Raw genomic sequence first — 17,083 nt, 5'->3', positions numbered from 1 at the left:
TTTTCTTCTTCTTCTTTTTTTGACTTCAGCACGTGGCATGTGAGATCTTAGTTCCCTGAGGAGGGATTGAACATGCACCCCCTACAGTGGAAGTTCGTAGTGCTAACCACTGGATCACCAGGCAAGTCCCACAGGCCTCAGCATTTGTCAATTAACAAGTTCTCATGAGGCAAGAGAACTGTTTGCTGACTGCCCCTCCACCTGATTATCTTCAACATTTAACAGTTACCTCTTGTGCACCTACTGTGTGTCTGGCATTGGTGACAGAGCTGTGATGAAAAGAGCTTGTGTGAAGACTCGAGGCCTAATGAGGATTAAGGGTGAGAATGGGCTATTAGAAAATGCATACCAGGTGGTGGTAAGTGATGTGAGGAAAAAGAAGTGAGGATAGCAGGGTGATGGGGCATGCGCATTGGGATCCTGTTATATGTAGTCAGTCATTCTTCCCCAAGCTTGCATTCAGAGCTAGTATTAGTGCCGCAGACTAAAGTACTGACTCAGAATATTTGAGGTCTGTGCTGTTAGTCCAGCTGATTCATTGGATGCTCTTTGAAAATTTCTGTGTAAATAAGATCTTTGTTTTTAAAAAGATTACATCCAAGTTCACTAAGGAAAGTCACGTGTCTGAAGACAGAGTCACCTGTGATTGGGCCCCTTGCCCCTAGCACAGCCCCTCTTCCCTGGTCAGCTTTCCCGCCTGCCACCAGGTGGCCTGAGAGAAAATTCTGATGCGGTCTTCTTAAGCGGCTTCTGGGGAAAGGATGGCAGTGGGCCAAGGGTGACTGTGGCTGTGAGTACCCCCAGGCCTGAATCTCAGAGCCCGCACTGCCTCTCGCACCAACCCTCTCGTGGATGGGCAGGAGAGCTTCATCTAGACCCCAAATGAAGGAAAGTTGCTGCAATGGAAACTCAAACTAACCTCCCCTCTTGCCCCACTTCCCTCCCGCGGTCACACTTCCGGCAGCCGCCACAGGGTATTTTGGGTTCGAAAACAAAGCGTCAGATCTATTTGAGCAAGTTTTTTTTTTCCATCGGAGTAGAAGCCCAGGGGCCTGTGGCCACCCTGGGCTCGGCCACTTCCCCAGGGAACTGACGCGTTTCCCTTTCTCCACTGAAGACCAATTTAGCAAGTCAGACTGGCCACTTTTGGCTTCTCCTTTCCCTGGTCTGGCAGCAGGCGAGGGCGCAGGGAGGGGGTAGGGCTGCTGGGAGGAGGGCGTGTGTCTGAGTGCCTTCCTTGTGGCCTTAGGGAAAGGCCTGGTTCCCTTCTTCAACCAGAACCTTCTTTTCACCCCTCTCCCCACACCCCACCCCCCGAAACTGCACGCACACACACACACCCTCCACAGCTGCCGCCACAGATCCGCTCGCTGTATCAGGAGTCTGAAAAGTGAGAGCTGGGGTTAGGCCTTGGTCTGATCTCAGTTTAGTTCAAAGGATGGTGTGTCCCTGCCACTGGTGGGCCAGTGGGTGGTGGGTTGTGAATGAAGCGGGCATGTACACATGGAGACCGCGTGTGTATGCAAATCCTATGCTCACCGCTTCCTGAGTTGAACAGTGCACTCGCACGCAGCTAGCATGGATGTCTAGAAAGAGCTTGGCAGAGGCAAAACCCTGGAGTGTCTAGCGGGTGCGTACACCATGTGATTTTGTGTGGGCTGGTGTATTTACAGTGTGTGTGCAGGATGCGTAGAGTAGAGGTGTGTGTGAGTGTGTGCACACACATTCATAGACGTATGGACGGCAGGGCCTGGTTCTCAGGGTGTTGTGGGGAGGAAGACAGGCGAACTCTGGATAGGGGTGACCAGCATCCTCATGAGCAAATGCAGCTTCCGCTCTGAAGAGGTGGGGGATGGACAGAGGACTTCCAGGCTTCTTTTGTAATCCCTTCAATTCTTAGCACTTGGCCAAGCCTCCATCCATACTGGGGAAGGAGTGTCGGGGCTCTGGCTTCACAGTCACAGCGAGTGGAGACAATCTATTGCCTTATGGTGACTTGAGTATCCACGTCCAGCTGTTTCTCTCTGTGTGTGTGAATGAATGAGTGTGTCGGTGTGTGAGTATGGGAGTGAGTGCGGGAGGTCTGAGTTTGTGTGAATGAGTGTGGGTGTGGGCGGAGGGTGTTTGGACTCCTTTTGGGCACTGCCCGGGCTTGTCCTTATGCCCAGGCCCTAAAGGAAGCCCCCTCAGCTCACTGTCTGCTTTTTTCATGAGACTGGAAGTGAAAGTTGGACCCAGGGCCCTGCTGTGCCCGCCTTTCTGACAGGCTCAGCCTCTTTCCTTTGAGCTCTCAGCTTCCTGCCGGGTTGCGAGATAGCAGTGGGGTGGACTCCAGCTCCCAAGGAATAAAGGGGGCAACTTCTGTGCTCTGCCCTCATTCAGGGCAGGTCAGGAGGATCCCAAGTCATATTTCTTTCTTTTTTTTTTACTTGGCCATGCCACGCAGCTCGTGGAATCTTGTTCAATCCCCGAAGCAGGATTGAACCTGGGCCCTGGCAGTGAAATTGCCGAGTCCTAACCACTGGGCCACCAGGCAGCTCCCCCAAGTCATATTTCTACCTTCTGTGCCCAGGTGCAGACCCAGGGCCCCTGTGCCCTCTTCTCTCCTCTAGGCCCCCGAAGGGTTTCCCCAGGCCAGGATCTGGGGAGGGGAAGCTCTACTGCTGGCCACTGAGCCTGGGAGTGGGTTCTCCTGAAATCCTAGGGTCTGCAGCTCCCCACATTTGCAGACTTCTCCTTAACCTCCTGATAGGGTCTTCTGGCTCCTGCCGCCAAATGCATTGGGCTCTTTTTCATTCTTAATCCTAAGAATACTCATTCTCTCCTGTTCTAGTGGCTTCCTCTGACACCCCTGCTCCACCCTGCCAAAGGGATAGTGGTAGTGGCTTTCTCTACCATGCACCCAAATAACCACAGAGTTGAAGAACATTCAGCTGGAGGGGGGTCTCAGAGAACACTCATACCAAACTATTTTATGGATGAGGAAGCTGAGGCCCAGAGAGGGCAGCTGACGTGCCCAGGGACACACAGCAGTGAAGGGTAGCCCTGGTGGTAAAATCAGGTCTTGAGTTCTGATCAGTGATTCTTTCAGATGAACCTGGTCTGGTTCATCAGACCAGATGGCGATGACTTTCTTTCCTATTCCCATCTCTTTTTGACTCTGTCTTCCTCCCCTATTTGACTGAAATAGTTCCTTTTTACTCTTCAAAATGTCCTCTCTGTGTTAAGTGGGATGGCTTGCATTTGGTGGCACTAAGGTGGTACTCAGAGCTAAGTCCTCAGTCTTGGCATAGCTTCCATCTCTCCTCTCCAAGGATTTTTCTCCTTCCGGGTCCTTCGTCCCCCGGGATTGTCGGGGACTCTGTCCTGAGCCAGACTCTTCAGCTTCTGTTTCTCCTTCCAAGTACCCAGGGGGCAGACCAGACGAGAACCTCAGGGAATTTTCTCCTTTCTTGAACCTTAGCTTCCAGATCTCTAAGATGGAGTGAGGGTCTCTGCAGGGGAACTATAGGTATTTGTGTATGTGTGTGCATGCAAGTGTGTGTGTGTGTGTGTGTGTGTGTGTGTGTATGCGCATGTCATGTGTCTCCCAGCAGCTCCTGGGGAAAATGGGAAAGTTAATTAGTGCCAGGATGAAAGATGCAGTGGGATAATTGCAGGTAATATTAGGACAGCTGGGAGGGTGGGGCTAAAGGCCTCTAGACCTGGGGTGGGGGTGGACGGGCTTCTAGCCCCACTCCTGCAAACAGATCAGATACCTGGAGAGGTGGGGGGAGGGAGCATTCTGAGTGAAGGGTCTTTGTCTTTACAGGGAAATGCTTGTTAGTTGCTAAGGAACTGGGTTGTCTTTCCTGATCCAAGCCTCCCAGTGTTTTGCTAAGCTTGGGAGGGGGATGCTGGGCTGGGCTTAAGACTCCCTTGGCAGTTGGCCCTCTCCCTGGGGCTGCCGACACTCTGATGGGTCTCTTGGGAAAGACTCATCTGGAGAGGGTGAGCCCTCCCATTACCCTCAGCCTGAATGCCCACTCCAGTTGAGCTGGGGAGCACAGCATGTGAGGCGCAGGCAGAGAAGGAGAGGGGAGCACGCGTTCACTGAGCAGCATGCGCATCAGGCGCTGTGCCGGGAGCCTTCCGTGCGAATCATCTAACCATTGCAACGGGTCTTTAAGGAAGGCACGTGGAGTTCCATTTTTTCTCACTATACTGTTTTCTTTTTGCAGTTTAAACACAGGTCCATAACAGTTGAGTAAGTTCCCTGAGATCAAAGAGCTATCAAGTGGTAGAGACTCTGCAAACTTAGGTGTGCTAAGAAAAGTTGTGCTTTTTAAATTACACCACCTCAAGCATCTAGCTGGTTTTCTTCTTATCCCACAGGTGCTTGGCACTAACATCCCAACCCATCACTATCAACCCCTATCACCACCATCATCACCATCAACATTATCATTATCATCTTCATCATTAGGAATTCTTCCTCTATGTCCTTTTCCATCTCTCTTTTAGCAATTATTACACAAACAAAATTCCAGGAAGCAGAGGGATGATGCAGAGGACTGAGGGTGGTGAACTGTTGGGGTATTTGCCTTGTTCAGGTTGAGGGGGGTGGAAACGGCCTTGAGCTGGGCCAGGCCATTGCTGTCAGTGTCAGGGAGCTGACCCTCCCCACAAATCATACTTAGTCTAGAATAACTTGAGGCTAGGGCAAGGGAAGACTTCCTTTAGGTTCTTTTAGAACTTCTACCCTTCCTTCTTGGCCTACCCAGCTTCGGGATAGATAGAAGATCTGGCCTTTATGTTATGTAGCCTGGAGGGGAAAAGGAGAGCCCTCAAGAGAGTGGGCTTCCCAGGTGGTGCTGATGGTAAAAAAAAACCCGCCTCCATGCAGATTAGACTATAAGAGACACAGATTCGCTCCCTGGGTGGAAACGATCCCCTTGAGGAGGGCATGGCAACCCACTTCAGTATTCCTGCCTGGAGAATCCCCATGGACAGAGAAGCCTGGCGAGCGACGGTCCATAGGGTCATAAAGAGTTGGACACGACTGAAGTGACTTAGCATGCATGGACGTTACCTGTGAGTACTGAGAGTGGGAAGGCCTGAGTTAACACCAGATTCTACCATTACTAGTTACAGAACAGGGAGGAGGTCCCTTAACTTACCGGAATGTCAGTTTCCTCATCTGTAAGATGACAACTGCAACACCTATGTATGAAGGCCTGGTAGGCTGGGAAGCCAGGCAGGAATGAATGCACTAAAAGAGATGTTGCACATTAGGCATCTGGCATGGTGCCTGGCATGCAGACAGCACTCAACAAATGATATCTGATATCTGATGATGATGATGATGACAACATCAGTTCTCCTGTCTGTAAAGGGGTCACCAGTACTCCCCTTGGGGCTTCCCAGGTGGCTCATTGGTAAAAGAATCCTCCTGTGAATGCAGGAGGTGCCGGAGCCACAGGTTCAATCCCTGAATCGGGAAGATCCCTTGGAGGAGGAAATGGCAACACACCAGTATTCTTGCCTGGGAAATCCCATGGACAGAGGAGCCTGGTGGGCTACAGTCCATAGGGTCGCAAAGAGTCGGATACAATTGAACACGCACGCAGTACTCCCTTACATTTTTAAAAAATGCTTTGTTGGTAATTTCGAAGCAATCTCCATATTCATTTTGTTTCTTCCTGGAGGAGGCAGTGAAAAGAAAAGGGGCAAGAGGCCCAAAGCCTTCTGCAGGTGGAGAGCTGAGTCAGATGGGCTTTCCCAAGGTCTCCTGGCCTCCAGACTTTCCCTGCTGACCCCGGGGAGCTCTTTCTCTGTGGCTTTCAGGGACGTCTGGCAAGGCTGGCTTCAGCCTAGTGCCTGGGCTAGTTTTGTTCTTTTTTCAAGTTTTGGGGCCAGGAGGGTGGGGGTCTCTCCAGCAGCTGAACTAAAAGCCCAGAACACCAGAGGAAGAGAAAAGAGGTGGGGCGGGGGGGAGGAAGGAAAGCAAGCCGATAATTTCCTCGAAGGATAAACATCCGATTTTTTTCCTCACCCAAAATAAACATGCTAGCCACAAGGAATTAAAAGCAGAAGAGGGGAGGATGTGTCTCAATTTGGGGCTGCTCTAGGAAGCTGACCTGCTATTTATGCCGGCCCTGGACACCGACCAGAGCTGCCAATTACACTCTGGGCCTCTTGGGGGTGGGGGCTGTGGGGGAGAAGGGCCCAGAGAGAGGGAGGTTCATGTACATCCATAGAGTCCCTTCAAGGGCTGCCTTCAGTGACACTGCAAACGGATATTTCCTTTGGCTGCTTCATGTAGCTCTGCTGACATGCCTGCCTGGTGGCCTAGAATGGAGTGGGGAGTTCCTACTACCTGGGATGGTGTCAAACAGTCAAAAGGCTGTTCTATAGAACAGGAGCTTGCTGTCCATCACCTGGGTGGGGAGCTGAATCTACAGATGTGGGGGCAGGGAGGGGTTGGGGGGAACATCATCCAATCCCTTCCCATCACACACTCAGTCTCCCACCTCCTGGTGTTTTTCAGATCCCCATGGAAAAGACCCTGATGCTGGGAAAGATTGAGAGAAGGAGGAGAAGGGGGCAACAGAGGATGAGATGGTTGGATGGCATCACTAACTCAATGGACATGAGTCTGAGCAAACTCTAGGAGATAATGAAGGACAGGGAAGCCTGGTGTGCTGCAGTCCCTGGGGCCACAAAGAGCCGGACACGACTGAGAGACCGAGCAACAGCAGCAATCACTGAAATCTTCCCACTAGTCAAGAGTGTGCTGGGCCCAGGGGCTGGCCGGGGCCCCTTGCCTTCCAGCTAATGCAGGGCATGGCTTTAGGGAGGTAATAACCCCGGGCCCGGCTGCAGCCTGCCCCTTTCATCTGGGGATCTCAGGCACTTTGCATGCATGAGTCACCCATCTTGCTGTATTCTAGCCAAGGAGGGGGGCTAATTAACTCTTGGGAGGGGAAACTGAGCAGAGGGTCTTGTTGATGGGGTGGGGGGTTGGAGGTGGGGTTGGGGGAGTTGAACCAGGGTTTAGCACCTTGGCACAGAGGGGCCTCCAGGGGATTTTGGGGGTGGGAAAGCCAAGAGACTTTCAGAGGATATCCAGGGGCTGTCAAGATGCCGAAAATCCTTCCTGTGCAGACCAACGAGTTTCTTCACAGCTTTCTAAAAGCAGGCATCAGATCATGCGCTTTCTCCCCTCCAATCTATCTGTCATTTCGCGATTGCCCATCACTTGCAGGGTACAATCCAGAATGTGAACATGACTGCAAGGCCTGACCTGTTCTGGTCTTTGTCCATCTGTCCAGGGGGCCACGGTTTTGGCTTTTCATTGCCCCATCAGCCACGGGAGCTGGGAGGTGTCATGTCTCCTCTCTGTCCCTGTCTCCACTCAGAGTTAACCCTTATCCCACCTCTCAGCCGTGAAGTGAAACATGACTTCCTCAGGAAACAGAGGCATTCCCAAGCCTTGACCACCCCCCCACTCCCCATCACAAATCAGGTCCCCTCTACCCGCTCATAGCGCTTGCCACATTTGCTGGAATTTGCCTATGGTCATCTGATGAAGAAGTTTGCCCTCTGGTCCTGAACTGGAAGCTCCATGAAACAAGCCTCATGTTGGGCCTGCATTTGTCACATGTGAATCCCCAGCACCTTGGCCTGAGGTCAGGCACATACAGTGTGCCGACAGTGTTTGTTAAATGAATGCTCAGAATTGGGAGGGGCCACGGGGATAAACCAACCACCCCTTGCCCCTTCTTCCTCCTTCAATTTCACAACTGAGGAAGTGGAATTTTACGGAGGGCAGGTGGCTTGCTCAAGGTCACATGGTGCCTCAGTGACCCCTCAGGGCTAGAGACTCCCACCTCTTGCCTGTCGCTCCATCCCACCCCACTCCCCACCAACCACTTGCATTTTACAGGAGTGCCCCTAGCCCCAATGCTGGACATCAATGGATTTCCACCTCTTGGTTTTGGAAGGAGGACAGGTTTGGAAACAAAACATCCAACCATTAAGCCCTAGATGATTTTTTTTAATTTGGAAGAGAAAGGGGGTTCCATACCCGGGGAGGGGGAGTCCATACGCAGACCATGGGTGGCGAGCACTATGGACACACCGACAGTGTGGAGCTTGAGGTCTGGCAGGCAGTTATTTCGGTTCAGGTTTGTCCGTGGTCTCATTGCTTACTACTCCCGGGTTCTGGCGACTTAGCACATCCAGGTAATATTGGGTCATGAACTGGGTGCTGGCTTCAGGTTCGCTCAGGTGGAAGTGGCTCAGAAATTTGTCCATTTTCCAAGAGCCTGGAAGGACAAACAGACCACAGGGAGGTGACAAGACAGAACTGTGGACTTGAGAACTAGCAGGGGCCCGAGAGGGAGGCCGGCTCTGGGGAATAGAGATGGCAGGTGGTGACCCTGGCCCTTGGTCTGAGGGCAGTAGTTGTCTGGGGTGCCCGCTGGATCCTGGCTGCAGGGGAAGCACTGGACGTTAGCAGCATCTGGAAAGGATACTTCTCAGAGGACAGTGGGGACCAAGAGTCTGGACTGAGTCAAGGACGGCTTTTAATCTCTTTCTCCAGGCCTTTATTTGGCACAACTCTGCCTTCTCATTCGTGTGCAGAAAGGAAATGCCTGGTCAGGTGGGCTGCCCACTTCTGCCTCCCACCCATCTTTTCCTGCAAGTTCCCCTGACCTTGTGACTGTGGTCTGAAGGCCGCTTTTCTTCATACCGGGTCACCCCCATTGCCAAGGCTAGGATTGGCAGAAGTGTCTATGCCATTTCTTCCAATCTCTTCTCCAGAAGCCAGCCCGGCCACCTCCTCCCCAGTCCCAGGAGACCTCGTGTGACAGGGCTCCTTCCCCGGCAGTGACACAGATAAAAGGTGGGGCACGTGGCCAGGCTGCTTCTCCTTGCTCTGAGGACCTAGATCCTGAAGGGGAGTGGAGAGTGGACGAGACGTTCCAGCCTGGACCCTGGGGAAGTCCAGTGGGTGCCCAGGTCAGAGGGGGCCTTTCCCAGGGGGAGAGAACAGAGGGCTGTGGGGGGAAGGAGGTGCATCTTTTAGAGCAAGTGTGAACAGGCCTAGCAACAGGGCAAGGAGGGCAGGCCCCAGGCACAGGGGAGGGGCTTAGGGAAGTGGTCAGCGGCATATTCCCACGCTCTTGTTTCCCAAATCCTGGGCCTCAGGCACCCTTGGTGGATGATTGCCAGATGAAACACAGGTTGCCCAGTTCTATTTGAATTTCGGAGGAACAACGAATCCTCTGTTAGTGCAAGTGCGTCCCACATATTGCATGGCCCAGACTTATACTAACAAATTATTCCTTGTTTATCTGAAACTCAAACTGAATGGAGCACCCTATAAGGACAGAGGAGCCTGGTGGGCTATAGTCCATATAGTTGCAGAGAGTTGGACGTGACTGAGCACACATTTACTTATCTATTTAATGTATTTATTGGGTTGCCCGAAAAGTTCGATCTGTTTTTTTCATACACTCATACAGAAAACCTGAACGAACTTTTCTGGCCTACCTAATATTTATTTATCCCCGCCCCACCTTCTCCCCCGCCAAATGCCCCCAATCTAGCAGCCTTTCCCGGCTAGAGGAATTATTGTGGGTAGACCCTGCCTGGAGCAGGGCTAGACCGTGGCTGACACGGCCTGAACCAATGGAGACCTTTAACACACCAGGAGGATGAGGTGGGGGGCTGGCAGCCCAGCCTTCCTCCCTGAGCTGCCCCTTCACCCACCTGTGGCCCTTCGACTGCATCCACCTCCATTCTCAGCAAGGAAGAAAGCAAGTCCCCTCTCTCTGCCGCCTGCCCTCCACCAGCTGTTGGCATTTCAAAGATGTTCTCAAGGAGAGGACAATTTTTAATCCAAATAAAACAATGATTTGGAAATAATACCAATAACATGGGGACTTCCATGATGGTCCCATAGCTAAGACTTGGCGCTCTCAATGCCGGGGACCTGGGTTCCATCCCTGGTCAGGAAACTAAGATCCCACATGTTGAAACTAACACCTGGGGAAGCCAAGTAAAAAAATAATAAAAAAATAACAACAAGACAACACAGTGCTTCCTGTGTGCTGGGCTCGGTTCCAGGAACCCCACGCATACTCACTTAATCCTCTCAAGGGAAGAAAAGTGAAAGAGAAAGTCACTCAGCCTATCTGACTCTCTGCAACACAGAACGCTGGGATTCTCCAGGCCAGAATACTGGAGTGGGTAGCCTTTCCCTTCTCCAGGGGATCTTCCCAACCCAGGGATCGAACCCAGGTCTCCCGCATTGCAGGAGGATTCTTTGCCAGCTGAGCCACAAGGGAAGCCCAAGAAAACTGGAGTGGGTAGCCTATCACTTCTCCAGCGGTCGTGCCTGACGCAGGAATCAAACCGGGGTCTCCTACATTGCAGGTGGAGTCTTTACCGACTGAGCTACTAGGCAAGCCCCACAAGGGGAGAAGACTGTTTTTATTCTCAAAGCACAGATGGGCATAGGACCAGATTGGTGAAAAGGCTTTTAGGGGAATGGATGGGGGAAAGGAGGGCTTCCCTGGTGGCTTAGATGGTGAAGAATCTGCATGCCGATGCAGGAGACCTGGATTTAATCCCTGGGTCAGGAAGATCTCTTGGAGAAGGGAATGGCAACCCACTCCAGTATTCTTGCCTGGAGAATCCCATGGACAGAGGTTTGCAAAGACTTGGACATGACTGAGTAACTAACACACACACACACACAGGTCCCCTCAAGTCTTATCTGGCTCTGTGCGCATTCAAATTGGGCCTTTGAGGGCTAGAAAACAGGTGTTTCAGAACTTCTCTTGGGGGGAGGGCAGTGGCCTGAGATGAAGACCCCACTGATGGGGGTTGGGGGGGGGTGGTGGGGGGCTGCTTTCCACTAGGATGGGAGGGAGGGAGTGAGGAGAGAGCAGGTGCTCGCCTGTCTGTGGCCTCTGCTCCCAGGGAGCTGGGCTGGCTGGAAAAGAACTGTAGTATCACGACCCTGGGAAGGGGGGTGTGTGTGCATGTACGTGTGCATGCAAGCTTGCACATGTGTGTATGTGTGCACCAGCGCCAGGGAAAGGGTCATGGGTGAACTGGTGTGTGGCTGGCACGGAGGCAAGGGGACCTTCCCCACAGAGCACGGAGGAAGGAAACCTGTGGCAGGGAAGGAATTGAAACTCGTCACAAGATCAGGGCAAGTTGGCAGAAAGAAATCCCCTTGCACCCAGGGAGGCCTTGCTCAGCTCTCCCAGCAGTCTGCTCTCTCGATGGAGCTTGGGGCAGGGGGTGCGCCTTCCGGGTCCCATTGCCGACATCCCTGGGGTTTCGGGTTTCTTGGGCAGCTTCTCAAACCAGCCGCATCCCTCGGCAGAGGCACCCAGTGCCCGGCTGCTAGCCCTGGCGGCCTCCTCCCCTGGCTTGGCCGTGACTCCTTACACCTCCGTTTCCTGCCACAGAAGGCGAGAGGAACTGACCCTGTGCAAGTTCTAGAAGGAAGAGGGGTGAGTCAGGCCCTCTGGGCTGTGTGAGGAGCTGGGAGGCTGTGGCTTCTGTGGTCGCCGCGCCGGAGGAAAGCCCCATCCTGCGTGGTAGTAGCTCTGGAGGGCTGCCCTGCAGGGAGGGGCGGGCAGCCGGCTTGCTCAGGCCACGCCCCTTGTGCCCGGACCCACCCTGGACCAGCTGTGCCTGGGGAGCCGACAGGACTGGCCACTGCACTTCTCAGGTCTCTGTGGCACGAGGCCTCCAGCTGCAGGGAGACGGGAGGAGGGCGGCTCCCGAGCCAACGGCTGGAACACAGGGGTTCCTGGTCTCCTCAGGACGGGGCTGTGGCCGAGGATGTGCAGGGTGTTCCCTGCACAACCCTAGGGGGCAGCAGTTCTCACCCAGCAAAACCACACACACAGGCCGTTTGCTCACTCATTGGGTGGTGCGATGAGATATGTTAAATGTTGGGCTTCCCTGCTGGCTCAGTGGTAAAGAATCTGCCTGCCGACGCAGGAGACCCTGGTTTGATCCCTGGGTTGGGAAGATCCCTTGAAGAAGGGAATAGCAATCCACTCCAGTATTCTTGTCTGGAGTATTCCATGGACAGAGGAGCCTGACGGGTTCAGAAAGAGTCGGACACAACTTTATCGACTTACCAGCTCAACAGTAACAGACCTTAGAGATGTAACAGACCTTAGAGATGTTCCAGACCTGGGCTGGGAGGTGGGGAGTGGGGAGAGCTAGGTCATCTCATCTAAAGCCATGGGGAGAGGGTGTTCTGAGCCTCTCTACCAAACACTGGGAGGGGGTGAGTGACCCTTGTCTTCAACAAACGGGAGACAAGCTCCAAGCTTCAGAGACTCATCCTATGAATTTGAGTCTTCGGGATGGCAAGACTGGAATGTTCAGGAATGGCCCTGAGGGAGGTTTTGACAGTCCATCTCTTCACTCCCAGCTTTCCAGATCTGTGGGGCTGGCTTACCACTGCTTGGGAGTGGTTCATCACATGGAATGGACACTCCCCCACCCCCGCCACCATCTAGCCTGTCAGGGTTTAAGAGGCAGGTGGTTCAGTAGTAAAGCATCTGCCTGCCAACGCAGGAGACCTGGATTTGATCCCTGGGTTGGGAAGAACCCCTGGAGAAGAAAATGGCAACCCACTCCAGTTTTCTTGCCTGGGAAATCCCATGGACAGAGGAGCCCGGTGGGCTGCGATACATGGGGTCACAAAGAGCTGGACACGACTGAGTGAGCACTCATGCAAGAGACTGAGAAAGTGATGCTACACTAGTCCAGAAACACCCACCCACCAGGGTTTGGGAGAACAGGGCAGACAGCACCTGGGCTGGAATTCAGACGCTCTGAGCTGAAGGGAATCTCAGACCCTGGGATCCAGGCCCCCCCAACACTGACAGCTGCTTCTGGGGGCTGCCAGGAGTGGTGGAGGGTTACTTGACCCAGGCCGCACTGCTGCCCTTGACAACTTTATAATATAGGATGATCAACCCTGTATTAGGGCCTTTCCTGTTGGCCCAGCAGTTAGGAATCCACCTTCCAACGCAGGGGGTCTCAGGTGCCATCCCTGGTCAGGGAACGAGGATCCCATGTGCGGAGGGGCAACTAAGCCCATGCCACAACTTCTGAGCCCAGGTGCCACAAGTAGAGAAAGCCCACACGTGGCAGGAAGGCTCAGCACAGCCAAAATTTAAAAGAAAGAAAAGAAACTGCTTTAAAAAATGAAACAAAAACAAACTAAAAAACCCCCACTGGACTAGTAACAAGCTAGGCCTTCGTGGGATGGCCTCTCCACTGCCCAGGGTGCAGCCCCAGGAGACGCGTGTCTATCCCCCCAGCGGGCCCGGAGTCTCTCCGCCAGACTCGTTCTTCAGACTTCCCTACAGCAGGATCGGCGCTCCTGTGTGTCCTTGCTCCCACGTGCCTCGCCATTTGGGCCTCAGTGGACCCTCAGGTGTCCCCCTCTCTCTGGGAGGGAGTGCCCCATTCAGGTTGGCTGGGGAAAGGGACAGGGCTCTAAGCCTTGGCATGGGCCGCCCCCCCCCCAGCCTCTGCTGGGACTCGTGGCCTCGTGGTGTCTGGCTCAGAGACGCCCCGTCACCCCAGGCTGGTGAGCTGCGTCTAACTGAGGCAGCCACCCTATTCCCCAGCCTCCGGCTGCCCTCCCTCTGCTCAGGGACACAAGTGCTTTCCTGTCAGGGGACAGTGGCCCTGAAGGAAAGACAAAAATTGAACACCAGCCTAATAAGCGTCCCACTGAGTGCCCAGCTCAGGTCTGTAATTTGTCTGGCTCTGCGTGGGGCTGGCTGCCGTGAGGGGAGCGCTGATGCCTTTCTGATGAGATTAATGATGTCCTGGCGGTGGTGGGCGGGAGGCCTGAGCCTTTTATTTTTTTGTGCTGTTAAATGACATCCAGAGACTTCCACTCGGGAGCTGAAAAGCCCTCGTTCCATCACATCCAATTACTCCTGGAGAATATTTGCTGAGTAGCTGATCCTGCTGACTTGAGAGGCTCAGGGCAGAGGGGACCGCTGTGACTTTGGCGCAAGTGGGAGGGTGGGGATGTCAGGGGACTTTTCCAAGGGGGAGAGGAGAACCCCTGAGAGCTGGCGAGTGGAAGTGCAATTCCTAATTACCCAGTGAGTGGATCACCGGGCTCCTCCCTCCATCGTGCATTTGGGGGTGGGGGGTAGGTGTGGGTAAGGGACTGAGAAGAGGGGAGACTCCAAACTGTCCACTGAGCCCCCAGTTATCAATTACAGGGGCACTATGGTGATGGATGGCTGACTGGAGTTCTGGGTGAAAGTTGGGGATTATCTGCGGTTTCCAGATGATCTGTTCAGTACAGCTTGGGACGGCTGACGCTGGGCTTGACTGGGGTGTGTTCTGGAAGAGGGTGCCTGGGGCCTGTGGCGGTGGCAGGCAGTTCCGAGCCAGGGCGCCTGTCTGAGAGTTGCCCAGCATGGCCTCACCTGGGCCGCTGCCAGGCCCCCAGTCCTACCCGCTCTGCCAGGTGGGTAGGGCCCTTTGGAGGCAGAAGAGGGCTGCCTGACACAAGCCCACACAGTGACTCAGGGGCTGGGCCCCCGGGCTCCTGGGGCCTGGCCAGGTGAACCACCATGGGAGGTCATGGGGGGCGGGGAGGGCTGTTTTGCAGTGGGTTGTGTGCGTCTGTGTCTGTCTCTGCGTTTGGGCTGCTCCCCAGGCAGCACGCCCTTCGCTGCTGCTTGGCTTGCACTGGGTCTCCCCTCGCTGCCACCGGGCCTGGTGGATCCCCTGCCAGCCTTGGGCCCTCACCATGGATGCAGCCCACTGCGGACGCTGCCTTTGTGCCCTTGGCCCTGGGCTTTCAAACATTTCCCCACAGCGCCCTTACCTCACTCACCCACAGAGCTCCACGGGCCTTCAGATGCCACAGGCAAGACTTCAACGCCACGGTGTGGCAAGTCTCTGCCCGTCCCTCCTCTCTGACCCCTGTGGGTGGGTGGCTCGCCCAGAGGCAGCTCCATTCAGCCGCCTGTGCTGCTGGGGAGCAAGATTCTGGCTGTCTGGTCTGGAGCCCAGGGACCCTTCTCTGCTCCTCCCACCCTGTTCTGCAAGGGGAGGTCTCCCTGCAGGTGCCCCGGGCTCCCGTGGTCAGGCAGACCCAGCCTGGCATGGCCTGTCAGTCCCCCTGGTGCCATGGCACGGTTCTGGGCCCGTGTATGGCTTTGGAGAGGCTCGAGGAGCCAGCTGTGGCAGAGGGGATTCCCCGGCTCACCCCGAGGCGTGTGAAGCCGGCTTGTGGCACCCCTGGGCAAGGTGCCTGAGGGGTGACCTGGCACAGACCACAGCTCCTAGAGCTGAAGTCTCCACGTGCCGGGTCGCAGCCTTCCTCCAGAGGAGGGGTGTGTGGGGGCATCACTAAGGACACCCAGGGCAATGGATGGCTTTGCTCCCTCTCAGACCCCACACCAGGGCCCAGAAGTCTGGTGGTCTGGGTCGGGGGAGATGGAATGTGGGTGAACTGTTGCCAAGACTCTTGGCCCAGAAAGCAGAAGAAAATGATCTTGCTATGAACTGCAGACTCTTAGTCATGCGAGCCACTCACCATTCTGAGCCCTGATTTCCTCCTCTGCTCTGGGGTTGGTCGGGGCCATGGTGGTCACTGTTGGGTGACCACCCACATGGTTGGGTGATGGGGGAGGGGCAGGGCAGGCTGACAGAGCGGCGGGGACAGGGTGGGTGTGGACACGGAGATGGTCATTTGTGGGCACAGCGCTCACAGAAGCGGCTGTCTTAGCAGGTGTTAAAGGAAGTTGAACGTGAGGTGTGTTTGTGAACGTGGGGGTGTGAGAATGTGCAGATCCCTCTGTGTGTGTATGTGTGTGTGTGTGAATGGTTATCCGTGGCTGTGTCTCCTGTGCAAACACACTCATTGATTCAAAGTCCACAGAGGCTGCACCCAGGGACAGGCGGCAAAAAGGGAACGTAAGACAGACCTGAGCTCTTTCTTCAAGGAAGAGACTAGAGAGTCTTGTGGTGGAAGTTGTTACTGTCCAGTTGCTCAGTCGTGTCTGACTCTTTGTGACCCCATGGGCTGCAGCACACCAGGCTTCCCTGTTCTCCACTGTCTTCTGGAGTTTGCTCAAATTCATGCCCATTGAATTGGTGATGCCATCCAATCATCTCATCCTCAGTTGCCCCCTTCTCCTTTTGCCTTCGATCTTTCCTGGCATCGGTTTTTTGTTTTTTTTTTTTTTTTTCCCAATGAATCAACTCTTTGCATCAGGTGGCCCAAGTATTGGAGCTTCAGCAAAAGTCCTTCCAATTAATATTCAGGTTGATTTCCTTTATTATTGACTTGTTTGATCTTTGCAGTCCAAGGGGCTCTCAGGAGTGGTGGAAGTGGGAGCCGGCAAGAGGAAAATGTAAAAAATGCAGAAGAGAGAAAAGCAGGTGACTGAGGACATACAACTAGGTGTTTTATGAGCACGTGAGCGTGCAGTAGGAGCAGGAGATGGCAGGGGTGGCACCGACAGGGGTGGCCTTCTCACTGACTGAGGGAAGGCAGGCCCTTGGGGGAATTTGAGAGGCGCCGTGGACTGGTGTCCTGAAGCTTAAAGGCGGTCCTGCTGTGGGGGAAGGGGGGAGATGTTCTGCCCAGATTGGCAGGCAGAGGCAAATCCATTGCTAGGAGAGCTGGTGGGCAGGTGGACATGAGTGAAGAAGCGGGGGTTAATGGGTGCTCTGGCAGGGTGTGGTCCAAAAGGGTGTGAAACAAGGTATCGAATGTGGGCCGTCTGCAGACAAGGCCCCTCAAAGCATTTGGTTGGTTCCTCTAGTACCTGGAAGTCCAGAGCCAAATCCAAGGCTGCCATGAGGACCATGTGCAGAGAAACCATCATGAAACCCAGATGAGCCCAGAGACCGGAATCTAGGCTTTGGGTGAGGAAGATGGGGAGTGGGGGGGATGAAGATTAGACCTGGGGGAGGGGAGTTAAACTGGGAGGCCAAGGGGGCAAGACCTGTGTCTTATAGACCCAAGATAACGCCAGTTCCAAATCTGAGAAGGTGAAGTGTGGCCTTT

The 17,083-nt window shown here is 54.2% G+C and overlaps 1 protein-coding gene and 1 long non-coding RNA gene across 4 annotated transcripts in view; one reads left to right on the top strand and one right to left on the bottom strand.

Moving 5' to 3' along the window:
* Positions 1 to 692: 692 nt before the first annotated feature.
* Positions 693 to 6,974, top strand: LOC133071460 (uncharacterized). Of its 3 annotated transcripts, none has more exons than XR_009696426.1 (3): positions 693 to 790; positions 4,886 to 5,073; positions 6,530 to 6,974. It is a non-coding gene; the product is annotated as an uncharacterized LOC133071460 (long non-coding RNA). The 3 variants fall into 3 exon arrangements; XR_009696425.1 differs by lacking the exon at positions 693 to 790 and adding an exon at positions 1,355 to 1,630; XR_009696424.1 differs by lacking the exon at positions 693 to 790 and adding an exon at positions 1,355 to 1,630 and having other exon boundaries at positions 4,375 to 5,073.
* Positions 6,975 to 7,992: 1,018 nt separating this feature from the next.
* Positions 7,993 to 17,083, bottom strand: part of PEBP4 (phosphatidylethanolamine binding protein 4) — a 218,112-nt gene continuing 209,021 nt past the window's right edge. The window contains exon 7 of the mRNA XM_061164055.1: positions 7,993 to 8,309. Within this exon, the coding sequence (XP_061020038.1) occupies positions 8,155 to 8,309 (155 nt within the window). The 3' untranslated portion in view covers positions 7,993 to 8,154. The remainder of the gene's footprint in view (positions 8,310 to 17,083) is intronic.

The sequence above is a fragment of the Dama dama genome, chromosome 16 (assembly GCF_033118175.1).
Source record: "Dama dama isolate Ldn47 chromosome 16, ASM3311817v1, whole genome shotgun sequence".
In the NCBI taxonomy this organism is placed as follows: domain Eukaryota; kingdom Metazoa; phylum Chordata; class Mammalia; order Artiodactyla; family Cervidae; genus Dama; species Dama dama.
Note: the sequence above shows the minus strand (reverse complement) of the source record. Positions and strands in the feature narration are given on the sequence as shown.